The sequence below is a fragment of the Lucilia cuprina genome, chromosome 5 (assembly GCF_022045245.1).
Source record: "Lucilia cuprina isolate Lc7/37 chromosome 5, ASM2204524v1, whole genome shotgun sequence".
Classification (NCBI taxonomy): domain Eukaryota; kingdom Metazoa; phylum Arthropoda; class Insecta; order Diptera; family Calliphoridae; genus Lucilia; species Lucilia cuprina.
The window spans coordinates 51,041,926-51,068,981 of NC_060953.1; the positions used below are offsets into that span (position 1 = coordinate 51,041,926).

Below are 27,056 nucleotides of genomic sequence, written 5' to 3' on the forward strand. Positions count from 1 at the left end.
ACTAGACTATAGACTAGACTATAGACTAGACTATAGACTAGACTATAGACTAGACTATAGACTAGACTATAGACTAGACTATAGACTAGACTATAGACTAGACTATAGAAAAGTAAGAGGCCAAAAAAATGGCTTTTCTAAAATTTGCAAAATAAAACAGCTGCAGCTTAAACAAATTTATAAGTAAGTAAAATTTAATACAACGTTTCCGCTTCCTTTTTAGGAGAGCTTACACAAAATTGTTTAATCCTTAAAATAAAAAAAAATATCTTCTCACCTTTTCCTTTCTGACTACACTGAAGATCTTTACTCTATTGAATCATGATTTTGTCATTGTTTTTGTTCACCTAACCATTTATAGTATTACGATCACTATATTTGTTTTTTTATAAACGCTATATATCGATTCCAACGTCCATGATAGTCAGCTGTTAGTTGTTGCAACTTAAATAAGCAACAAAAGAAAATAATAAAAGTGTTGGCCTGTGTCTCACTTGTAAATGATATTCTATAATGAAATAAAGCATGTGAAATATGAGAATACAAAAAACCAAGTATCTGAATACGACAACTTTAGTTAAAAATTATATTCAATAATAAAAAAATCACACTCTCATACCCAATGTTACTTACATTTAAACATAAACAAACACACACACATTCAAAGAGATACTCAAATACACATACATATAAAATTACTCTGTTGCACCATATTGAGTTAAAAACCACGAATGTTGTTAATTAAATAATTCCCAGGCAAACAGTAACGTTATGAATGGCAACAGCAACAACAAAAAATATTAATAAAATATAAAAAATAAAATAAATAAATTGTAGAGACATACACACATACACCGACATATTAACACTTATACGCAACACACTTAAAACAGTTGTGGCAGTTACAAATAATTTTTAGTGTAACAGGATGTTTTTATATTGAAAATAAAGAACGAAAAAAAAAACTGTTTCGTATTGAAAACAAATACCAACAGAAATTGTTATAAATAAATGAAAAAAAAAATTCATATAAATAAAAGAAATATAATAATATTTTTTTGTTTATTTCTTATGAAATATATCTGTGTGTGGTTGGTTATATGGCTTGAAAGGACAAAATTTGTTAAGGTAGTAATTGAGTAAAATACAATGAAAAAATAAAAGAAAATTGTACTAGTTATATAATGCATGATTATAGGCTGTATTCGTTCTACTTTGACTGATTAAGAGTTAGGGAATCGAAACTTATTTTTTGGAACGATTCTGAAAGTAGTTCTTTAATTAATCTCCTTAACCCCCACCCGGTATAATTTACGTGGTTCTCCCCCTATAGGATAGACTTCTTCCTAAGCATCTAGTAGAGAATATAATAGTCTAGTCTATAGTCTAGTCTATAGTCTAGTCTATAGTCTAGTCTATAGTCTAGTCTATAGTCTAGTCTATAGTCTAGTCTATAGTCTAGTCTATAGTCTAGTCTATAGTCTTGTCAATAGTCTAGTCAATAGTCTAGTCTATAGTCTAGTCTATAGTCTAGTCTATAGTCTAGTCTATAGTCTAGTCTATAGTCTAGTCTATAGTCTAGTCTATAGTCTTGATATTGCAACACCCTGTTTAATGAAATCATTAAATTGTTATTTTAAACAAGAGAATAATATGTTTTGATTTTAGATTTTAGCCAAGAAATAAAGTGGTTTTCAATAAACTTAATCTTGTTTAACATTCCAAAGATAATTTTTTGTTGTAATTTATGATCTTAAGAACTAAGAATGCAATTAAATAGATTAACAACAAATTGCTTTAAGTATAAAAAAATTAATATACAAATAGTCAACTGTAAAAAAAACTTAAATAATAACAAAAATTAATCTCTAAGTAAGAGTATAGCCAAATTTTTAGAGTGCGATGATATATTTAACATTTTGTTATTTTACTTATGTAAAAAATAGTTTTATTAATTAAACAAATCTTTTGTAGTAACTCGTCTTTTTTTTTAACTTTCACTAACATCTTCGTTCAAAAAAATGATCCAACTAATGACGACCCATCAACTTCAATTTTAGTTTAACTTACTCTATATTGCAAAAAAATTTAAATTGAAATTTCGAAATATTTCCCATGTTTATGTTTTACCAACAACGGGGTTGTTGCATTTAAAAACGAACAAAAAACATTTTCGATTCTTCATTTTCTCACACAAAACATTGATGGTGAGAAAATCTATTATTTTCTATTAATATTATTAAAATAATAAAAATAAAACACACAAAACCAAATATATGTAACTAAATTAAATTAAATAAAATTATATTATGGTCATTGCATAAAAACAGCAACAATATAGTCAGATAGACAGACAGACTGATACAAACACATAATCTGAAATGACATGACATAAAAACACGTCACGTTTGCGGGAAACAAACATACCACTAACAACGATAGTAGTAAAGGCAGCGGATTTAATGGAGCAGTGGTTGAGGTTCAAAAATTTTTGAATTTTTTCAGAACATAATTTTTATTAAAATTTTTATAAAAATTGATATTTTTGGAAAATTTTCTTAAAACCGAAAAAAGATTTTTTTTGAAAATTTTCTCAAAAAATTCAAGACAGTAAGAAAATTTATTTACAAATTTCTACAAAAAAGTATCAACCATATAAAAAAGAATTACCGAAAATTTTTGTATAAAAGAGAAAAAATTTCTATAAAATATGAACATTTTACTAAAGATTTCTATTTAGAGATAAAAGTTTTCAGAAATTCCTATTTAAAGATAAAATTTTTATAAAATTTCTATAAAAAGTGAAAAATTATAGAAAATGTTGTCGAATTTTTTCTCTGAAAAGGAAAATTTTTCAGATTTTTTAAAGGTATTTATTGAAAATCTTATCCAAAATTTTCTATAAAAAGGGAAAATTTTTAAAAAATTTTTCAATAAAAGTCAAAATTTATCTAATCGAAAATTTTCTATAAAAAGAACATTTCTCGAAAAAATTTTCTAAAAAAAATTTTAGAAATTTTTCGAAAAAAAGAAAAATTATCGAAAATTTTCTACAAAAAAAATAATAATCGAACATTATCTATAAATGGAAGATTTATCGAAAATTTTCTATGAAAATAGAAATTTTCTATAAAAAAGTAAATAGGAAATTTTCTTTAAATAGAAAATTTATTGAAAATTTTATATAAAAAGAAAATTTTATCAAAAATGTTCTATAAAAATTTTAAAATTTTCTAAAAAGAATTTAACGCAATAATTTTATTTGTTATAAAAAATAAGGGATTTTTTTAGAAATAGCGAAAAAATATCGAAAATTTTATATAAAATATGAAAATTTTTCGAAAGATTTTTATTTAAAGATAAAAGTTTTTAAAAATTTCTATTTTAAAACAAAATTTTTCAAAAATTTCTATAAAAAGTGAAAAAGAAAATTTGTCAGAATTTTTTTAAAAATTTTTAATCGAAAATTTTATAAAAGAAAATTAATAAAATTTATCAAAAAATTATATTTAAAGAGAAAAATTGTCAAAAAATTTCCATAAAAGGAAATTTTATAACAATTTTTTTAAAAATAATATTTATCCAAAATTTTCTATAAAAAGAAAAAATTTATCAAAAATTTTTTGTTAAAAGAAAAAATTGATGGAAAATTTTATAAAAATAGGAAATTTATGAAAAATTCTATAAAAAGAGAAAATTTCTTTATAAAAAAGAAAATATATGGAAAATTTTCTATAAAAAGGAAAAGTTTATCGAAATTTTTCTAAATATTTTTTTTTTTTAAATAAAAGATTTATCGAAAACTTTCTATGAAATAAAAAATTTTCTTTCAAAATTTTTTTCTATTTATAGAAAATTTTTATCCTAAATTTTCTGTAAATAGAAAATTTTCTGTAATAGAAAATTTATTAAAAAAATTTTCAAAAATTTCTATAAAAAATGATAATTTATCGAAAATATTATCGAGTATTTTCTATAAAAAGAAAAAAATTTAAAAATTGGTATTTATAGAAAATTTTCCTATGAAAAGAAAATAGAAGAGAAAAATTCTATTAAAAGTGAAATTTTATCGAAAATTCTATAAAAAGAGAAATTTTATAGAAAATTCTATATAAAGAGAAAATTTATTGAAAATTTTCTATAAAAAGAAAAAAATTATGGAAAAATTTCTATAAAATAAGAAAATTTATTTAAAATTTTCTAAAAAAAAAAAGAGAAAATTTTCTATGCAACAGGAAATTCTATCAAAATTTTTCTACAAAAAGAAAGAAAATAAAATTTATCGAAAATTTTCTATAAAAAGAAGAAAATAAAATTTATCGAAAATTTCCTATAAACAGAGAATATTTTCTATGAAAAGAGTAAATTTTTTATAAAAAGAAAATTTTCGAAATTTTTTTCTTTTGAAAAATGTAAAAATACATACAAAATTTGTCAAAAATTTTACAAAAATTTTCTATAAATTAAATGAAAATTGTATTAATCTTTTAAATGAGCACAGCGCACTGTGCAACACTAATAATATCGAGTGTATCAATGCAAATAATAAAAAGCCAACCATAACCTTAAATAAAAAAAAAAAAAACAAAAGAAGTTTTGTTGCAAAATGGCAATAAAAAGTACAAAAGCTGTGCATTATTTATAGTAAAACAACCAACTATAACTAAAATCACATATGCAGGAGTACCCGCAAAACCCTGCAGTTGGGAGTATCTGTACCAAATTTGATACTTTACCACTTAACTATACACCCAAATGGACAATTATTTCAACAATAGAAAGGGACGTTTGACTTACTAAACATATCATACATATCAATCGATCTCTGATCGATTTGAATATCGGCAAGTTTGGCATACATTGGTTTCCTGTAAAACTGCTGGGTATTTTTGTCCGTAACTCACTGTAAACGAATGATTGAATGAACACAATTTATTGTTCGTTTTACAAAAATTGTTAGTATTTTTGGTTCTTGATGTTTTTTAAAATACATATGAAAAGCTTAAATGCAAATAAAATAAATTATATATAAAACCTCAATTGATACGTAGGTCACTTCTTATGTTTTGAGGTATATTCTTCTCATCTACTTTATCGAATTATAACATATTTTATATAGGAAAAGTTTTAGCTAAAATTGTCAAGGCGTTTTTTCTCTAAGAGAGTTTATCTTCCTTGTGGCCTATTTATCAATCAAGCAATCATCCTTTCGCGACACAATTAGTTAAAACATGATCTGTCATGATCGCACTATTCATATATGTTCATATGAAAGAGAACGTAATTGAGAAGACATTTCAATTAAAAAGCATTGTTCGACCAATCCGAATTATTATTGATCTTTCACGCATACGTTGAAAATTTCATTTCCCTGAGAGCTTATATAGTCTGGAACCTATTTAAACCCCCAAATATTTATCTGAGTGCAAAAAGTGAATGTAATTGAGAAGACATTTCCATCATCAACCTATGCTCATTCATTCATCAACCTATGCTCATTCAAGAAAAATCATTGATGAACATTCGATCATTCGTGATCATCTAATTTTCTCGAATCTGAATGATATTGATTCTCTAAGGCGATCCAAATGTTTTGGAGCTTTAAAATCGTTCTTAAGAAAAAATAAGTTTTACAAATCAATCATTTCATACAGATCGCCCTCCCGGGACATGCTTCCTCGATGAATGACCCATATATTGGTGTACAGCAATCATGGGATAAAAAGGTGCTACCAGTAGCTCTTGTCAAATGTATCCTCAGTCTTTCCCTGGAATGATTTGAAATATACATGAACCAGATAACCTCATAATCTGATACTACGAGTGATCAGTTGCCCGCAGGACTTTGTCCTGATTGAACAGTTTGTTGAAGAACCTTTAGGATTCAAGCAATGGCTCTGGTTTTAAATCAAATTCACGGGAATAGGTTTCAATTACCGCTTTTAGAAGTGGTACAAGCCTCTAGGCTGTAGATTCATAAAATGTTGAAATTCAGCTGATAATGCAAAGATGAAGGGTATGACTTGGAGTTACATGTATCATAGCATACTTGTTGTACTTGATGGACCAGAGAGATCCTAAGTTGTATTGGAAGAGATATTGGAAGGAAAGGTGGTTGAAGTGTTGGTGCAGTTGGCTGAGACGTTATGGAGTTGTAACTTCTCAATCTTTAACTTATCTGCGATTTTCCCTCATAGTTGAGTATGTTAGAGTTTACTCTTAACTTGCTCAACTTATTACAGTAGGTCCTTGTGTCAACTTTCATAAGTCTGTTAATTAAATATTAAACTGTGAGTTCGAACAACCAGAGCACCCCTATGTGCTGTTGTCGAAACAACAGAAGACATCTCAGTCGTGTGTTTGAGTTCCAGGAATGCACTAAGGTGAGCCTTTAGATGACAAAAGGGATCCTGAGTTGTATTTGTGAAGATATCGGAAGGACAGAAGCTGTGATGCTTAAAGTGTGGTGGAGTTGTTTGAGACTTTATGGAGTTGTAATTACTGAATCTTTAACTTATTGGCGATTTTCGTTCATGGTTGTAATTTACTCTAAACATGCTCAACTTATGACAGTAGGTCCTTGTGGCATCTGTAATAGGTCTGTTTATTAAATAGTGAACTGTGAGTTCGAACCACCACATCACCTCTAGGTGCTGTTGACGAAACAACAGAATACAGTCAGATTAGCCTTTAGAAGATGAGAAAGTTTGTAGTGACATTCTTTAGCATCAATAGTGTGTTTTGAATTGATGGTAGGTGCGCTCCTTCTATCGGCTCTAACTAGTGAATGTCAGTTAAATTGTCATTCCCCAACGGGGCTACTGTGGCAAGAGATTGGGTAGCTAGAGTACTTGAACGAAGTCTACGTTTACTGGACCGGAAATGCCATTTATGTACCTAAGTAAACTGCCATCGACTAGTAAGAAGCACAATGGGGCGTGGGTGAATCGTCAATAAACTCACCCAGTGGTAAAAAAAGACCACCGTAAAATATGCAAATACGACAGGCATTTCGGTCCCTACAGATCCATTTCACTAAATTACTTTTATTTTATTATAAGTTTTTTAATAGAATTGTCCTTTCTCCTTTTATCATTATTTAAGTTTAACAATCGATATTGGCTTAATAGCCTATTAAGGCTCTTAGGGGTTTTTACAGGAATTTTCTCTGGCAACTTCGATATTGACGTTAGAAAGATTTGTTTAATCAATGATCGGAAAATTATCGCTGAAACGAGTTTACTAATCATGTATTCTTTATAACTCAAAACTGTCAGTTGTCAAACTGTAATTTTCTTTGAAAGTTGGCAGCTCTTTACTGCGTTAATAACGGAAGAATCAAATTGAATATTTGTGTTCCATGTATGTTGTCATGTATGTATGAATTGAAACATATTATATTAATATGTGTTTATATAAAATGTTGCCCTGCGGCTAAATTAAGAAACAGCATTGTATTTATTTGTATAAGAAAAAATAAAATGTTAAAAACGGTTTTAGTGGATTTATGTTAAAGAAAACATAAATTTGTATATAGGTTTCCTTTTATTTAATATATTGCTTTTGTTAGTATTAGAAGTATCAGATTACAACTTTTATTGGCAATTAATTAAGAATTCTGAAAATGTATTTATCAAAATACGATAATTTCTAATAAAATGTTTAAAATCCCATAAAGACATATAGAGACAACAATAAAATTTCGGATACCAATAGTATTTTCTTAATATATCCAAAGAACAAACATAACTCCTGTACTTTTCATTTAGTTTGTAGCTTTGTGATCTTAAATATGATGGCCTTCACTTTTTGTTTTACATTTGGCCATTAGAATAAAATTAGAAAAAATATCTATTGGATTTAATAATCACATGTCATATATTTCATTCTTATTAAATAATGTCATTTTAAAACGAACAATTACAACACCAATTGAAACAACTTTAATAAAACTATATTCACATTAGTACAACATTCACTTTTAACCCACAAACAGTTTGTTTTTCAAAATCAATCTCGTATCTAAATATCTGTGCATATGTATCTATATCTGTGCATATGTATCTATATCTGTGCGTATATTTGCAAAAAATAAATCTCAAAAGTAACTCCCCGGAAATTTTTCTGTTACTGTTGTGTTTTTTTTTGTTCAAATTAAAAGTTGTACGAGTCTTGACAGTAAGTTCGCCACTTAAAGTCTTAACTAGTTTGAGTTTTTTTCTTTATATTAGTTATTTCATTATATTGTTTCTTGTATGTTTTTTTTTCTATTTTGTTAAATTTAATTGCATGCAAATAACAATTTTTAAATAATTATTTAAAAATGCAAATTAGTTTTTTTTTCTCACTCGTTTTGTTTTAACTTTATTATTTTCTATACGTTTTGTTACTTTGGTTTTTAGATTGTATTTTAAGTGAAAAAATAAAACTTTAAACCGTTATCGATGGCGTTAGTTTAAAAGCAATTATTAGATTTATTCTTGGCAACATATGCATGATACCTGTATGCGAGGGTGGTTGAGAAATGCTGAAACTTTTTCAAGCTTCAACTTAAGAATATATTTATGTTCTTGTAATCTATAGTTTAGTCTAGAGTATAGTCTAGTCTATAGTCCAGTCTATAGTCTAGTCTATAGTCCAGTCTATAGTCTAGTCCATAGTCTAGTCTATAGTCTAGTGTATAGTCTAGTCTATAGTCTAGTCTATAGTCTAGTCTATAGTCTACTCTATAGTCTAGTCTATAGTCTAGTCTATAGTCTAGTCTATGGTCTAGTCTACAGTCTAGTCTATAGTCTAGTCTATAGTCTAGTCTATACTCTAGTCTATACTCTAGTCTATAGTCTAGTCTATAGTCTAGTCTATACTCTAGTCTATAGTCTAGTCTATACTCTAGTCTATAGTCTAGTCTTTAGTCTAGTCTATAGTCTAGTCTAGGCTAGTCTATAGTCTAGTCTATACTCTAGTCTATAGTATAGTCTAGTCTATAGTCTATTCTATAGTCTATTCTATAGTCTAGTCTATAGTCTAGACTATAGTCTAGTCTAAAGTCTAGTCTATAGTCTAGTCTATAGTCTAGTCTATAGTCTAGTCTATAGTCTAGTCTATAGTCTAGTCTATAGTCTAGTCTATAGTCTAGTCTATAGTCTAGTCTATAGTCTAGTCTATAGTCTAGTCTAGTCTATAGTCTAGTCTATAGTCTAGTCTATGGTCTAGTCTACAGTCTAGTCTATAGTCTAGTCTATAGTCTAGTGTATAGTCTAGTCTATAGTCTAGTCTATAGTCTAGTCTATAGTCTAGTCTATAGTCTAGTCTATAGTCTAGTCTATAGTCTAGTCTATAGTCTAGTCTATAGTCTAGTCTATAGTCTAGTCTATAGTCTAGTCTATAGTCTAGTCTATAGTCTAGTCTATAGTCTAGTCTATAGTCTAGTCTATAGTCTAGTCTATAGTCTAGTCTATAGTCTATAGTCTAGTCTATAGTCTAGTCTATAGTCTAGTCTATAGTCTAGTCTATAGTCTAGTCCATAGTCTAGTCTGTAGTCTAGTCTATAGTCTAGTCTATAGTCTATAGTCTAGTCTATAGTCTAGTCTATAGTCTAGTCTATAGTCTAGTCTATAGTCTAGTCTATAGTCTAGTCTATAGTCTAGTCTATAGTCTAGTCTATATAGTCTAGTCTATAGTCTAGTCTATAGTCTAGTCTATAGTCTAGTCTATAGTCTAGTCTATAGTCTAGTCTATAGTCTAGTCTATAGTCTAGTCTATAGTCTAGTCTATAGTCTAGTCTATAGTCTAGTCTATAGTCTAGTCTATAGTCTAGTCTATAGTCTAGTCTATAGTCTAGTCTATAGTCTAGTCTATAGTCTAGTCTATAGTCTAGTCTATAGTCTAGTCTATAGTCTAGTCTATAGTCTAGTCTATAGTCTAGTCTATAGTCTAGTCTATAGTCTAGTCTATAGTCTAGTCTATAGTCTAGTCTATAGTCTAGTCTATAGTCTAGTCTATAGTCTAGTCTATAGTCTAGTCTATAGTCTAGTCTATAGTCTAGTCTATAGTCTAGTCTATAGTCTAGTCTATAGTCTAGTCTATAGTCTAGTCTATAGTCTAGTCTATAGTCTAGTCTATAGTCTAGTCTATAGTCTAGTCTATAGTCTAGTCTATAGTCTAGTCTATAGTCTAGTCTATAGTCTAGTCTATAGTCTAGTCTATAGTCTAGTCTATAGTCTAGTCTATAGTCTAGTCTATAGTCTAGTCTATAGTCTAGTCTATAGTCTAGTCTATAGTCTAGTCTATAGTCTAGTCTATAGTCTAGTCTATAGTCTAGTCTATAGTCTAGTCTATAGTCTAGTCTATAGTCTAGTCTATAGTCTAGTCTATAGTCTAGTCTAGTCTATAGTCTAGTCTATAGTCTAGTCTATAGTCTAGTCTATAGTCTAGTCTATAGTCTAGTCTATAGTCTAGTCTATAGTCTAGTCTATAGTCTAGTCTATAGTCTAGTCTATAGTCTAGTCTATAGTCTAGTCTATAGTCTAGTCTATAGTCTAGTCTATAGTCTAGTCTATAGTCTAGTCTATAGTCTAGTCTATAGTCTAGTCTATAGTCTAGTCTATAGTCTAGTCTATAGTCTAGTCTATAGTCTAGTCTATAGTCTAGTCTATAGTCTAGTCTATAGTCTAGTCTATAGTCTAGTCTATAGTCTAGTCTATAGTCTATTCTATAGTATAGTCTATAGTCTAGTCTATAGTCTAGTCTATAGTCTAGTCTATAGTCTAGTCTATAGTCTAGTCTATAGTCTAGTCTATAGTCTAGTCTATAGTCTAGTCTATAGTCTAGTCTATAGTCTAGTCTATAGTCTAGTCTATAGTCTAGTCTATAGTCTAGTCTATAGTCTAGTCTATAGTCTAGTCTATAGTCTAGTCTATAGTCTAGTCTATAGTCTAGTCTATAGTCTAGTCTATAGTCTAGTCTATAGTCTAGTCTATAGTCTAGTCTATAGTCTAGTCTATAGTCTAGTCTATAGTCTAGTCTATAGTCTAGTCTATAGTCTAGTCTATAGTCTAGTCTATAGTCTAGTCTATAGTCTAGTCTATAGTCTAGTCTATAGTCTAGTCTATAGTCTAGTCTATAGTCTAGTCTATAGTCTAGTCTATAGTCTAGTCTATAGTCTAGTCTATAGTCTAGTCTATAGTCTAGTCTATAGTCTAGTCTATAGTCTAGTCTATAGTCTAGTCTATAGTCTAGTCTATAGTCTAGTCTATAGTCTAGTCTATAGTCTAGTCTATAGTCTAGTCTATAGTCTAGTCTATAGTCTAGTCTATAGTCTAGTCTATAGTCTAGTCTATAGTCTAGTCTATAGTCTAGTCTATAGTCTAGTCTATAGTCTAGTCTATAGTCTAGTCTATAGTCTAGTCTATAGTCTAGTCTATAGTCTAGTCTATAGTCTAGTCTATAGTCTAGTCTATAGTCTAGTCTATAGTCTAGTCTATAGTCTAGTCTATAGTCTAGTCTATAGTCTAGTCTATAGTCTAGTCTATAGTCTAGTCTAAAGTCTAGTCCATAGTCTAGTCTATAGTCTAGTCTATAGTCTAGTCTATAGTCTAGTCTATAGTCTAGTCTATAGTCTAGTATATAGTCTAGTCTATAGTCTAGTCTATAGTCTAGTCTATAGTCTAGTCTATAGTCTAGTCTATAGTGTAGTCTATAGTCTAGTCTATAGTCTAGTCTATAGTCTAGTCTATAGTCTAGTCTATAGTCTAGTCTATAGTCTAGTCTATAGTCTAGTCTATAGTCTAGTCTATAGTCTAGTCTATAGTCTAGTCTATAGTCTAGTCTATAGTCTAGTCTATAGTCTAGTCTATAGTCTAGTCTAAAGTCTAGTCCATAGTCTAGTCTATAGTCTAGTCCATAGTCTAGTCTATAGTCTAGTCTATAGTCTAATCTATAGTCTAGTCTATAGTCTTGTCTATATTCTTGTCTATAGTCTAGTCTATAGTCTTGTCCATAGTCTAGTCTGTAGCCTAGTTTGTAGTCTAGTTTTTTTTAGGTTTTTTTATGTGAATTCTTTTTCGCTTCAACCCTCCTATTTAGAACATTATATCAGCAACAATTAAACAGAGATTTTAATAAGTTTTAAAACAAGTAATCTGCACAACTGGCAATTGCCAACTAAGAACGTATAACTTGATTCTTTTAACTGATAATTAAAATAATTATGAAAATGTCAAATGTATTTCAAACAAAATGCAACGAGAAGAATGTTTCTTAAGAAGTTGTTACAGGACAAAGAACAAAAGTCACTCAACTTAATAACAGGGGAATTAAAAGGTCATACTTTAGATTAATAATTCTTTAAGAAACTAGACATTAGACGCTTTTATTGGAAAATTTTCTTAAGATTTTCAAAGTAAGTTGTTAGTATGTTAAGTTTTATTTTCAAAGCAAGTCAATTTGAAAATTGTGATTTTTTTATTTTGTTTGAAATTAATGTTTCTTTAAAACTGAGAAATCATGTAAGAAAATTTGGCGATTTTTCTTAAAATTTTTAAATAATTTAAAAAATTTCATAATTTTCATATTTTAAAACTTACCTTTTATTTACGAAGAAAAAATGTCTGAAAGAAAAAATAGAGAAAAATATTAATACTGAATTACAAAAAATTGTACAAGTGAAAAAAACTCTAATTGGTTTTAAAAGCAAGAGAACAAGAAAACTTACGAGAGCGCTTTGTCGATATCTGCTTTACATGGAAAGATACAAAAATCTAAGATAGCAATTTCTCTCATCAGCAGAGCAAAGATTAATTAATATGATCACAAAACAATTTTGAAAACTTTCATGTTTCAAACACCAGGAATGTCTCAATCTTTATTAAAAATCATTTTTTCAATATCAAATCATCATGAACATCTTAAACCCCCTGATCATCACAAAAAAAAAAAAACAAAACAGCATTTGAATTTAATTTACGTTTAAGTGTTAATTTAAAGGTTACTACTTCACAGTTTGTTTTAATGCAAAATTTTTGTTAAATTTTTCGTTTAATAAAAAAATAATTTTGTATATAATTTTTGTATAAAATTTGTTCAAATGATTTTGTTTATTTTTAGTATAAATCTGTGTTGTGTTTTGTTTTAACTTTTTTTCTCTCTAAAACAGACAGATTTTAAGCTGAAACTAATTGGAACCGGATTTAATTTATGCAATGAACCAGTTTTGTTTTTTTTTTCAAAACTTTTTTTATATTTCTTTTATAATCACTTAAAAATGTTTTAAAAAGTATATATTTTTTCTTCACTTCTTCTTTTTCTTAATTTTATTTTGGAGTTAAGAAACACATACACATGCACAGAAATTAAAGTAAAAATCGTATTTTTTATGTTGATTTGTTTGCTTAATTATTCATTAGTATTATTTTTTTAATTTGTTAATTTTAATTTGTTTTTAAAAGTAGACATTAAAATTTAAGCTAAAGTTGGATATCATTGATTTGGTTTAACGTTGGAAACATATTTGAAATGTGGGTAAAGGTTGAAGATATAAATTGAACTTAAAACGTTTAACGAACATTTAAGAAAGATCTCACTCAAGAAACTTATATATCTAATGTATCTCTACCTTAAATAGTACTTCTTCAGAATTTTGCTCAAACTTAAACAGATGCAGTTCAGCTCTAGTTCAGTTCTAGTTCAGTTCTAGTTCAGTTCTAGTTCAGTTCTAGTTCAGTTCTAGTTCAGTTCTAGTTCAGTTCTAGTTCAGTTCTAGTTCAGTTCTAGTTCAGTTCTAGTTCAGTTCTAGTTCAGTTCTAGTTCAGTTCTAGTTCAGTTCTAGTTCAGTTCTAGTTCAGTTCTAGTTCAGTTCTAGTTCAGTTCTAGTTCAGTTCTAGTTCAGTTCTAGTTCAGTTTTAATTCAGTTTTAGCTCAGTTCAAGTTCAATTTTAGTTCTCTTTTTGAATACCACTGCACCGAAGCAAGTTAAGAAGAAAAGCTCTTTTCATATAAAAGGTTAAAGGATCAATCAAGGACTTGTGCTGCATCGAAGCCTTTCTCCCTCGGTTGAGTAAATTGTTGACTGCTTCATTTTAACTATATAACTAACCATTTAAATATATTTTTGCAAATCCAATAAAATTCTATTTTGCTTAATATATTTAAAAATATTTAAGCACTTTTTAAATTTTATTTCTTGACGTCTGTTATTTTTTTTTTATAAATCTTACTTTAAACACAATTGATGACCGTTAAATGTTGTTTTTCTAAAAAGGGGATTTAAGCGTTTTCGACTTTGTCTTTGTTAGTTTATTTTTTAATTTATATAGAGACTATGAGATTTAAGATATTGTTTAAAGATCATAAATTATTTTTAAGGTTCTTTTGTTAGAAAAAAAAAGCAAAACAAAATTTACGAATATTATTTTTTGTTTTTTTTTTGCAAACGTGCCAAATTAAACTTTACGTGTCTTCATTATGCAAGGTTTACGTGAAGTGTTTATATGTAGATGTATAAATGATACTTGTAATAAGAATTATTTAATTATTTTGTTAAAAACCCTCAAAAACAGGAATTTTAATAAAATTAGGTATTAAAAATTTAACAAAAAATAAAATTTTTATTAACCATTAATTTCAGTGGCTCGACATCAAATTGGGAATGATTAAACTTAAATTATATTCAAATGTCAAAATATGTAATAATATTTCAAAATATGTAATAATAATATTTAAGGAACACTAAGTGCTAAGAAGGGGGTCGATCGGTTAGTTAGTTAGTTAGTTAGTTAGTTAGTTAGTTAGTTAGTTAGTTAGTTAGTTAGTTAGTTAGTTAGTTAGTTAGTTAGTTAGTTAGTTAGTTAGTTAGTTAGTTAGTTAGTTAGTTAGTTAGTTAGTTAGTAAGTTAGTTAGTTACTCTTTCATTTTTAATCCTCAGACACCTAAGCAACAAATCTATCCTTGACTACAGATTTTCTAAATCTTCCAATTACCATAATGACATTTTAATTGACGAAACGCATTAAGAATATGCATTTTATAACAGCAGATGTTAAAAGCGAATTGGAAAAAATTATGATGGGAATTTTTGACATATTTAAAAATTAGCAACCAACAACAAATAAAAGATTTTCGAAAATAAAATATGAGACAATAAGAATGCTGCAACACAATGTTGCATCTATGCATATTTTTTAAAAGGCGCAAAATACACATACGGATTAATGAAATCTTGTCATAAAAAACGAGCAGGAGATTAAGAATGAAAGTGTGGCTGGTTGGCTATAACAACATAGTAATGAAAAACAAAATCTACCTGCTACCACTTGACTGCCAATCATACCTAAATGAATGGGATAATGAACCTTTTTTTAGAGAAAAAAGAAAACGTCAACAACACACACACAAATTAGGTCACCTAATGAAGTGAAGATGTTTCAACCTATATAAACTAAATGTTAAACGAAAACAAGTATCATTTACTCCTACAAGCTAAAAGAAGAGCAACATCACCAAAGATTTTAAGAAAAATTAAAAATTCAAATAAAATGCCTAACGCCAACACTACCACATCTACAGCTACTACCACTAACTCAACTAGCAGAAAACCCACTGTCAGCTATACTTTGTTCATGTATCGTGAAGAGTTGAAAAGACGAGAGGCCCGCTATTTGCGTTTAAATAAAACGAAAATTGTTTTAACTAGTGAATTGATTTCGAAAAGTGTGCGCAATTTCAAACACTGTACCGCCGAGGACTTAAAATCTATCACCCGTGAGATGTTCTTTAAGAAGAAATTAAAGAAACAAATTGTTCGCATTCAAAAACTACAGAATTTGGGCATTGACAATGCTAACCCTAATGCTCAGTCTACGGAATTGTAAATTTGGATGTGGGTTGAGATGAAACCAAATGTGTTTTTTAAAAATAGTATTAATTTTATTTTAAGTTACATTTTAAAATAGTTTATTAAATAAACTTTAAATTAAAAATAAAAACAGATTATATTATTTAATTGTTTATTTTAATAAGCTCTAGTTCAGTGCTAGTTCAGTTCTAGTTCAATTCTAGTTCAGTTCTAGTTCAGTTCTAGTTCAGTTCTAGTTCAGTTCTAGTTCAGTTCTAGTTCAGATCTAGTTCAGTTCTAGTTCAGTTCTAGTTCAGTTCTAGTTCAGTTCTAGTTCAGTTCTAGTTCAGTTCTAGTTCAGTTCTAGTTCAGTTCTAGTTCAGTTCTAGTTCAGTTCTAGTTCAGTTCTAGTTCATTTCTAGTTATATTTTAACAAAACGTCAAAATTATTATATATTTCTCATTCCATCATTAATGTTTTACTTATTATCACTTGCTTTTATCAGCAAACATAAATTACTTCCTCTTAGTTAGAAACAATAATATTTTGCTAATATATTTAATTTTTTTTATATTTATATTAATTATGAAATTTATATTAATTATAAAATTTAGCTAATTTAATTAGCAGCCTTCATATTGATTAGATTTTATCTCAATGATATGTATTTGATCACAAACCATTAATGCGGAAGAATATTGCGTTTGCTAAAACTACTTATAAATTAATACTATCTCGTAGATGAAAGGTTAACACTGTACAGCTTACAGTTAATAAAGCCGATCGATTGATTTCTCCACATCTACTTGTTACCACCGAAATTTCCCTAATCATGTAACCCACAGTGTGTGAACCCAAAACAACCAAAAAATGCATTTATTTCAAGCTTTCACTTATACATTTCGTGTTGTTATTTATTTTGGTAAATCTTCTTCTTTTTCGTTTTGACTACTTTTACATCATCATCATTATTATTATGGTTTGCTTCTTCTTTAAGTTCTTTCTTTTTTTATAAATATTTATTTATTTTTATTTATTTTTTTTTTTCTTTAACTTTGTTTTTGTCGAAGTGATAATGAACTTTTAAGAACATGAACATTTTCTTTCTTTTTTTTTGAAGAAAATTTATTTAAAATTATTCAAATTTAAAATTCTCTTCTGAATTGTATAGATTGGTTGTGTAGAAAGAAGGTAGTTAGTAGTCGTTTGACCAAACAAATAAAACAAGACTGCAAACACAGGGTCTCTTTCATTATTTCAAGTTGGGTCATTATTACAACTCTAGCAGAATAGTATGGATTGTAGGTTTGTTGTTGTGTTTAATTTAATTGTTATTTGTTTGTTGTTGACTTTCTTTGTTTATCATTGTTAGGATATATTTACATATTTTGAGTTCGTTTGGTATAATTTTGATTTTGTTCTTTTTTTCTATTTCTGCTGAGCATTAGAACAGCTTTTAAATACAAAAGAAATTTAAATTGTATTGTTTTTGCTTAATGAATTTTAGTTTTCATGTGGATTATTTTTATTTTAAATTAAGTGAGTACATAATTTATATTTCGCTAAGATGACTTTTATGTCAGTTTTTGTTTATAAAACTTTGAAATATGATCGGCAAAGTTATGTTAAATACTTTATATTGTTTTGGATATTTTGTGAGTTAGAAGCTAATTTGTAGTTGTTGAAGGTTATAGTAATGGAAATGGAAATGTAAAATAAGATAACTAACTAACAAACTAACTAACTAAATTACTAACCAACTAACTAACTAATTAACTAACAAACTAACAAACTATCAAACTAACACACTAACAAACTAACAAACTAACAAACTAACAAACTAACAAACTAACAAACTAACAAACTAACAAACTAACAAACTAACAAACTAACAAACTAACAAACTAACAAACTAACAAACTAACAAACTAACAAACTAACAAACTAACAAACTAACAAACTAACAAACTAACAAACTAACAAACTAACAAACTAACAAACTAACAAACTAACAAACTAACAAACTAACAAACTAACTGACTATCTATCTATCTATCTATCTATCTATCTATCTATCTATCTATCTATCTATCTATCTATCTATCTATCTATCTATCTATCTATCTATCTATCTATCTATCTATCTATCTATCTATCTATCTATCTATCTATCTATCCATCTATCTATCTATCTATCTATCTATCTATCTATCTATCTATCTATCTATCTATTTATCTGTCTATATATAATATATTATATATATATATATATATATATATATATATATATATATATATATATATATCTATCTATCTATCTATCTATCTATCTATCTATCTATCTATCTATCCATCTATCTATCTATCTATCTATCTATCTATCTATCTATCTATCTATCTATCTATCTATCTATCTATCTATCTATCTATCTATCTATCTATCTATCTATCTATCTATCTATCTATCTATCTATCTATCTATCTATCTATCTACCTATCCATCACCTACCCATCTATCTATCTATCCATCTATCTATCTATCTATCTATCTATCTATCTATCTATCTATCTATCTATCTATCTATCTATCTATCTATCTATCTATCTATCTATCTATCTATCTATCTATCTATCTATCTATCTATCTATCTATCTATCTGTCTATCTATCTATCTATCTATCTATCTATCTATCTATCTATCTATCTATCTATCTATCTATCTATCTATCTATCTATCTATCTATCTATCTATCTATCTATCTATCTATCTATCTATCTATCTATCTATCTATCTATCTATCTATCTATCTATCTATCTATATATCTATCTATCTATCTATCTATCTATCTATCTATCTATCTATCTATCTATCTATCTATCTATCTATCTATCTATCTACTTATCTATCTAACTAACTATCTAAGAAACTTACTTCTGTGTATCGAACTATACAGCTACACTCGCATTTTTAAACCATCAATTTTTGAGGAGAGTCTTATGTGGGGCTAGGGTCAATTATGGACTAATTCTTATACAATTAGTAACACAGAAAGAACTTACTTGTGTCCGCTCAATACTCGTATTTTAAAACCAGTAGTGAGATCTGTAGTCAATTTCTGAGGGGACCTTTTATGGGGGGGTAGGGTTAATTATGAACCGATCCTTATAAAATTCGGTAAATAGATGTTGCTCGTATGAAACTAACTTGTATCGAATTTAAGCGTTATACTCGTATTTTGAAAAAAAGACTGAGATCTAAAGTCATTATTCAAGGAGGGCCTTATATGGGGGATAGGGTTAATTATGGACCGATCGTCATAAAATTTGGTAAAGATATATTCCTATCTTTTTTGATGGCGGATATAAAAAGATTTAGTTAAATTTATAAATTTTCTATTAAATCAGCTTTGAATCGTTTTCTGGGTCGATTAAGCCATGTCCGTTTGTTCATTTAGAGCTTGTGTGCAAGGTATAGGTTGCACTTTTCAAGATAATTGCATGAATTTGTTACTTTTATTGACCCAAGGGCGAAGCTTATTCATTATATATCAACAGAATCACCGAAAGGGGCTTTTGAGTTCATAATTATGTTAAATGTACTCTTATCTCCTTAAAAGTGGAACAAGTTATTGTTTTGTACAAAACTTGCTTATCTTGCCAAATTTTATAAAGATCGGTCCCTAGGTATGACCCTAGCTTAAATACCAAGTCTTGCTTTGCAATTGTAAATCAAATTGTAAATCCATTTATTAAATTTTATGGGGATTTGACCCTGGCCCTCTAAATGAAGTTTTTTTTCAAAAATAATTTCTCGTCCAAGAAATTGCTTAAATATGTATATCGGAAACAAGAAAATATTCGAGATAAATGCTTTTTATATGAAAAAATAAATATCTGTAAATAACTGGTGTAGGGTATCAAGAGATCGGCCACATCTGACTATACTTTCTTAGTTGTTTTTTAGATGTTACTAACAAATAACTTATTAACTATCTAGTTATTTAGTTACTAGAATCTGTTTAAAAAGCAATAAAAACTAAAAAAATTATCTTTCAAAATTTAATAGTTCTTTAAAAGATTCTTGTTCAAACATGTTTCTACAGATGTCACCAAATTGAGGGAAAATACCAATTCAATAATGACATTTTATAGCTGTTAACTCTTAAGCAAAAACAACGCAAAGTTAGATCTCTTTTTATGTCACTTTAGTGAAATTCGTGTGGGTTAAATAGTAAAATGCTTTCACTTAAATAAATCCTTTTATTTATGCAACATTTGCTAACATACAAGCGCCTAAAACATAGATTAAAAAATTCATGTTAATCCTTTTTTTCGCTAAATGTGTTAACATTACGCTAATGGGCTAAATTTTAAGAGGATTAAAAAAGTTACTAATTTTTATGAGTGAGATTAAAAAAAAGAAAAAGTCAAATTAATGTAGTGTGGCTAGGTAATAATAAACATTTTAGGTGTTACTAGTATGTATGAAAAAATAAAGCAGGTATAATATTTAATAGTAAGGACAAGAACCTTTAACGAGATCTTCATGGTTAGGTTCGGAAGATAAGTCTTATAAGATTTTAATTTTTTAGTGTAGGAAATTGACAGTAGAGGGTTTGCGAATTTTAAAATGCAAATTATTTGTCAACTTAATGAAATCTTTCGTCAATGCAACTAAAAACGATGCATTTTAATAGGCTGCATTAACATACGTGTTCAATATTTTTGAAACTTTAGGATTTTATTTAAATTTGAGAAGCTTTTCGAAAGAATAATATTGAAAAACGATTGATATTTGCTTATTTCAATATTTGTTGCATTCCTCATTCGCGAATTCGAATTAAAAATAGATTTTGTTTTTAATATTCAAAGAATTTATGAAAAGCAAACTTCTTTAAAAACTCTGAATTTTATTTTTTTGTTAAAAATATTGATTTTTATTTAAAAAGAAGCAAAAGACTTAATTTCAAACGTTATATTTGACATATTTAGGGTTAAAACTGACACACAATATGGTTCAAGAAAAACAGTTATGGGTAAGACAGGTAAACGACAGCGAAACTTCGCCTTGTTCCCACTAGGTAGACGTACAAAGAACAGTTAGTTACGGCGAATTAGTAAGTTGCAGAATTCTGACGTTTCAAAAACTTTAGTTAGATAGTTAGTTACGGCGAATTGGTAAATAGCAGAATTGTGACTTTTCGAAATGCTCGAAATAAAAATAGATTTTGTTTAAAACTCTGAATTTTTAGTTAAATTTAAAATTTTGTAAAAATATTGATTTTTATTGAAAAAAAAAACTAAAAAACTTAAGTTCAATTGATTGAGTTCATTTAACTTATTTAGGGTTAAAACTGGCACACAAGGGTTAAGAAGGACGGTTATGAGTAAGACAGCGATACTTAGCCTTGTTCCCACTAGGTAGACGTGTAGAGCACAATTAGTTACGTCAAATTGATAAGTTGCAGAACTGTGACGTTTCAAAAACGTTTGAAATAAACTATATAGAATTCGAATTGAAAAAATTAAATTCAGAGAAGTAAGAAACACATTTTTTACTCTGAGTTTTTAGTTATATTTAAAATTTTTGTTAAAAATATTAATTTTTATTACAAAATAAAAAATTTAATTTCAAACGTTTTAGTAAACTTGACATATTAAGGGTTAAAACTGGCACACAAGGGTTAATAAATGACGTTATGAGTAAGACAGCGATACTTCGCCTTGTTCCCACTAGGTAGACGTAAAGAAAACAGTTGGTTACGGCGAATTAGTAAGTTGCAGAATTGTGACGTTTTGAAAACATTCGAAATAAACTATATAAAATTCTATTTGAAAATAGATTTTGTTTTTAGAATTCAGAGAATTAAAAAATCATATTCTTTTAAAAAACTCTAAATTTTTAGTTAAATTTAAAATTTTTTGTTAAAAATATTGATTTTTATAAAAAAACGTAATTTTAAACTTTTGAGTAAATTTGACATATTAAGGGTTAAAACTGGCACACAATGGTTAAAGAAATAGGTAAAAGACAGCGATACTCTGCCTTCTTCCCACTAGGTAGACGTACAGAGAACAGTAAGTTACGGCGAATTGGTAAGTAGAATAATTGTGAGGTTTCAATAATGTTCGGAATAAATTATATTGGCACACAAAGGTTAAATGTTGTCCATAAATAAGAGCGGACTAGTATTAACCGAGAACAGCTAGTCACAGTGAAAAAGTATATTTAAGTTCGAACTTTTAACTACAAAAAATTTTCGCCTAAAATTTTTAATATTTTCAACAAATTGGCTAAGCTGTAGCCATTCAAGGTTAAAACAGTCACACAAGGTTCGATTCGTGTAGAACAGGTAGACAATAGATTAAAATGAGAACAATTTTCGTCTTGTTTTCACATAGTACACGAAGGCTAGTTAGTCACAATGAATTGTTGGAGCTAGTACGTCAAAGAATACAGTTTTCAGTTGAAACATTTACTCTAAACAAAGATATAAAGTCGGAAATACAAAAATTTTCAAATAAATAAAAGTGAAAGAATAGATTTTTTGTAAATGTTTAAATTTTAGTGAAAATTTAATACTGCATTAACATTAAAAGTTAATGCAGACTTACGAGGGTTAATAAGCGATTGAGTAGCGTCAGGTAGATGGCAGATGAGAATGAGAACAATACTCGCCTTGATTTTACATAGTTCATCGAGGCTAGTTAGTCACAGCAAATTGTTGGAGCTAGTTAGTCGGTGATCACAGTTAAAAAAAACAAATATGAAAATAAAAAATATTAAAATGTCTGGTGTAAAGATTTGTAAAGATGAAACATGGAGTTGTTTACAATTTGCGAAAAGGAGAAATTAATTGTTACTGATGACAACAGTATTTGTATCTAGTGATAACTTTCTTGAAGTTTGGAAGTGAAAAAGTGATATAATATGACAGTTTATTTTGACACTGATCGCGAAATTGTTAAAGCAATGGATCGGTTTGGCTTATAAAAGAACTTAAAATGAACATCCAATATCAATGATCCGATATTGTTTATAAATATTCGAAACAAATTGGACTGACTTGGAATCTCAAAAACTTTATCTAATGTCAGACTCAAAAGTCGATAATTTATAGGTAATATGATCTCTAAAGCTGTTTTTAAACACTTATGATCCGCTCTAGAGATAAATTAGAATCAGATAAGTTTGAGTTCAAATCATATAATATTTCCGATGATTCAACAATAAAGAAACATATCCATAAAAAAGATAATTTTGCTTACATTTGTGTTCTATACTAATAATATGATCAAACACTGTTGCGTTGTTTTTGACGTAACTGTACATTTAAGCATATTCTCGAAAATATTCAAATGATTTCACATGCAGGTAAGTATTTCGCGCTTTAAACACAAAATCTAAACACGCCACGACCTTGAATTATAATAAAATTCAAGATTAACGCGAAGAAAAAAGTGGATTAAAAATATGAAAATTTTAAAAATTTTCCAATGCAACTTTTATGATATAAAAACAACAATGAAATATACTCGTTTTTGAAATAAAAACCCACTAAAGGACAGCACACATATGTAGACAAAACAAATACCTAATAATTAGAAAGAAACTGGTCATGCTTGTACTAAAAGTAAACAAGCAGGTAACTAGTTAAAAATTTAGCACAGATTCTCATATTGAGTACAAAAACCAAAGGACTTGTCACCTACAACATCATTTTCAGTTCGAAAAGCAAACAGTAAAGACAAATTCTAGTTTACATCATGGATAACTGTAAAAAACCATCAGTCATTTATACACTCTTCCTATATCGTCAAGAGCTGAAACGCACACAAAAGCATTACAAGCGTTTAAATCGAACAAAACTAACTCTAACGGATGGTTTGATAACGAAAACTCTCAGTAGTCTCAAAAACTGTACGGCCGATGATCTGCGAGCCCTTTCTCGGGAGATTAAATTCAAAAATCAACTGAAATCAGAGCTGAGACGCATGAATCATTTGGAGAAATTGGGCATTAAGAATCCAAATCCACACGGTCGTATAACAAAGTTATGAGAACTAATTAGATGAACCTGGAGTTAATTATTAATTTTAAGTGCTTGTAAACCAAAGTAGGCAAAGACGAAAAGAGAGAAGTGTTAAACTAACAAAATTATTTAATAATTTTATAGTTTTAAGTAAAATTTTTAAATAATTTTAATTTCTATTACTGTGTAATGTAAATAATGTAAATGTAAATTCTTTAAGATTTTTTATTAACGAAAATTTTAAATGAACTGTTAATGAGTTTATAAATAAACTAAAAAATATATATTGTTTAAATAAAGACCTGTTTATGTAAAATGAATGAAAATTTCGTGTAGAAAATTTGTAAAGAAATCACGCAGTTTTTAAAATATTAAGAGTGATTTTCGTACAATTGTTTAAATAAATTTTTCGTTCCTTTAATATAAACAGGCAGTAAAAAAACATAAAGCTGTTTTATTTTATAACATTTATGCGATTTCTCTAACTCCAAAATTATAATATAATGGAGTATCGAGTATATACCCTGGATTATAGTCTACCGGTCTCCGGACTACAGTTTAGTCCGTCTAGCACAGTCTATATAATGCTTTAGTCTATGATGAAACCGAACTTTAACTGAGCTGGAACTGAACTAGAACTGAACTATAACTGAGCTGGAACTGAACTAGAACTGAACTGACTGAACTAGATCTGAACTAGATCTGAACTAGACCTGAACTAGAATTGAACTGGAACTGAAATGAACTAGAACTGAACAAGAACTGAACAAGAACTGAACTAGAACTGAACTAGAACTGAACTAGAACTGAACTAGAACTGAACTAGAACTGAACTAGAACTGAACTAGAACTGAACTAGAACTAAACTAGAACTGAACTAGAACTGAACTAGAACTGAATTAGAACTGAACTAGAACTGAAATAGAACTGAACTAGAACTGAACTAGAACTGAACTAGAACTAAACTAGAACTAAACTAGAACTGAACTAGAACTGAACTAGAACTGAACTAGAACTTTACTAGAACTGAACTAGAAGTGATCTAAAATTGAACTGTGATAAATAAATTTTAAAGGATAATTTTTTATTTTCCGTCTTCCAGCCTTCTTTCCGGAAAATCTCTTACTTTCTTCTCATTTTGTAACATTGATTGGATATTTGGTTTTCATGGTCTTTTAACCAACATACTACATGGAAATTTGCGCATTGTAACCACCCAACCCTATACACCCGAATATATGACCCACATTATATGTAAATACAAAGTCAACTGCTTAATGGCAACATCCCAACAAATCTCACAATGCATAAACTTTGAACCTGAACTACTTGAATCTCTAAAATTCGTATTAATATCCGGCTCGTCTTGTTTCAAAACAAATTTACAACAAATACGTTCCACTCTAAAGCAAGCAACTGTGATAAACATTTACGGGACCTCGGAATGTGGAGGTATATCAGCCAATTTTGGTGATTACAAAATAAAATCAGTTGGTCAATTATTTTCCAATGTGGAATTAAAAATTGTAGACGAGGCTTCGGGTGAAAAGTTGGGTCCTTATGAAATTGGCCTACTGTGTGTTAAGAATAAATTTCACCCTAATGAAATGGCTTACTATGGTGATGTAGGTGCTTTTTACAAAATTCTAGATGCTGAAGATTATATCATAACCGGAGATTTGGGTTTTATGGATTCAGAACATTATTTATATTTATCGGATCGTCGTGAAATTGTATTGCAATATCTAAATTTATATTATTCCCCTTGTGAATTCGAGGTGATTGTGGCTGAGCTTAAAGGTGTTCAAGATGTTAGTGTTGTAGGTGTTCAGGAAGAGGGTAAAGGTGATGTACCTGCTTGTGTGATAGTAAAGGAAGAAGGATGTAGACTAACTCCAAGGGATGTCAGAAATTATGTAAATTTAAGGAGGAATTCTTTGCATAATTGTTTTGATTATGGTGTGTTTTTTGTTAAGGAAATACCCAGAAACCATAATGGAAAAGTTTTAATCAACAAAGTGGTAAAAATTTGTAAAAATTTAAAAAAAATAGAAATTCAGACTGAGTGTTAAATTATGAATATAGAAATAAGAAATATAATAAATATTTATTATCTTAACATTGTTGAAGCATATTTCCTAATATCAGGGCTCAGTTGACCTTGGCAGATACGTTCTCTAATATGCTGATAGTTCCCCATCATATTTGCGTTGCCTTTGTAGAACAAAAAAATTCTTTTCCTCTAAATGTGAAAACTTTAGCACAAAGCATATAAATGAAAAAAAAAATGTAAACATCTAATATTTTCTTTTAAAGTCATTCCATCTGTTACAATGTAGCAATGACACCAACCAAGTAAGCGTTTTTCTTTAAAAGTTTTTTAAAACATTTATATCATCGACTAAACCATAAAACATTTTTCCAACTCATATTAATTCTAAATAAAAAACGCTGTTTTCCATTCAACACAATTACCATCAATAAATAAAAAAGAAACCAGGAAAAGTTTCTTTCACTCATTTTAAAAAAAAGAGGGTAAAAAATAATTTCCCTACTTTGCAAAAATCAGCAAAAACTTTAGCGCACACAGATGTGTCAATTGCTGCAGTTTGCAATTTTTTTCCATCTAAAACATCTTTCAACGGATTTTGTTAATATTTGTTTTTCGTAGTTATTAAATAAATAAAATTTACTTAAACAAAAGTTTTGAAATCTTTTTGCAAAATACTCAAAGTGGGAAGAGAATTTTTTAGAGTAGGGTTGTAATTTAATTTAGAAAACAAAAATATTAATACAACTAGTGATTTATTAACATAAAATTTATATTGTATCATATGGTATTAATACTTAAATTAAATAGCTAAAACTTTCCAGAAATAAATTCAATTATATCAAGAAGATTTGATTAAAATTTCTACACATTTTCAAAGAAAAGTAAACGTATTTATAAAGGCAAATAACACAAGGTAACTTGATAATAAATTATATTGATTGTATATTAACAATATTAAATGCAAGTGTTAATTTATGTGTTTTTAGTTATAGTAACTCTTGATACAGTGAAATCTTTCAAAGCAGATTTAGCAGTTCAGTTCTAGTTTAGTTCTAGTTCAGTTCTAGTTCAGTTCTAGTTCAGTTCTAGTTCAGTTCTAGTTCAGTTCTAGTTCAGTTCTAGTTCAGTTCTAGTTCAG

General features: G+C 28.2%; 3 protein-coding genes across 3 annotated transcripts in view; all 3 read left to right on the forward strand.

The window, feature by feature from the left end:
- Positions 1 to 15,530: 15,530 nt before the first annotated feature.
- Positions 15,531 to 15,866, forward strand: LOC111687571. The gene has a single exon (XM_023450011.2). The coding sequence runs from the start codon at positions 15,531 to 15,533 to the stop codon at positions 15,864 to 15,866; it is 336 nt and encodes a 111-aa protein (XP_023305779.2).
- A 7,733-nt stretch (positions 15,867 to 23,599) lies between these two features.
- Positions 23,600 to 23,957, forward strand: LOC111676929. Its single transcript, XM_023437937.2, has one exon. The coding sequence runs from the start codon at positions 23,600 to 23,602 to the stop codon at positions 23,891 to 23,893; it is 294 nt and encodes a 97-aa protein (XP_023293705.1). The 3' UTR covers positions 23,894 to 23,957.
- A 1,185-nt stretch (positions 23,958 to 25,142) lies between these two features.
- LOC124420263 (4-coumarate--CoA ligase 3-like) overlaps positions 25,143 to 27,056 on the forward strand; it is an 18,448-nt gene continuing 16,534 nt past the window's right edge. Inside the window, exon 1 of the mRNA XM_046952535.1 lies at positions 25,143 to 25,749. Within this exon, the coding sequence (XP_046808491.1) occupies positions 25,143 to 25,749 (607 nt within the window). The remainder of the gene's footprint in view (positions 25,750 to 27,056) is intronic.

Excerpts from the sequence above, each read along its gene's own strand:
- LOC111687571 (XM_023450011.2), top strand. The coding sequence starts at position 15,531 with ATGCCTAACGCCAACACTACCACATCTACAGCTACTACCACTAACTCA.
- LOC111676929 (XM_023437937.2), top strand. The coding sequence starts at position 23,600 with ATGGATAACTGTAAAAAACCATCAGTCATTTATACACTCTTCCTATAT.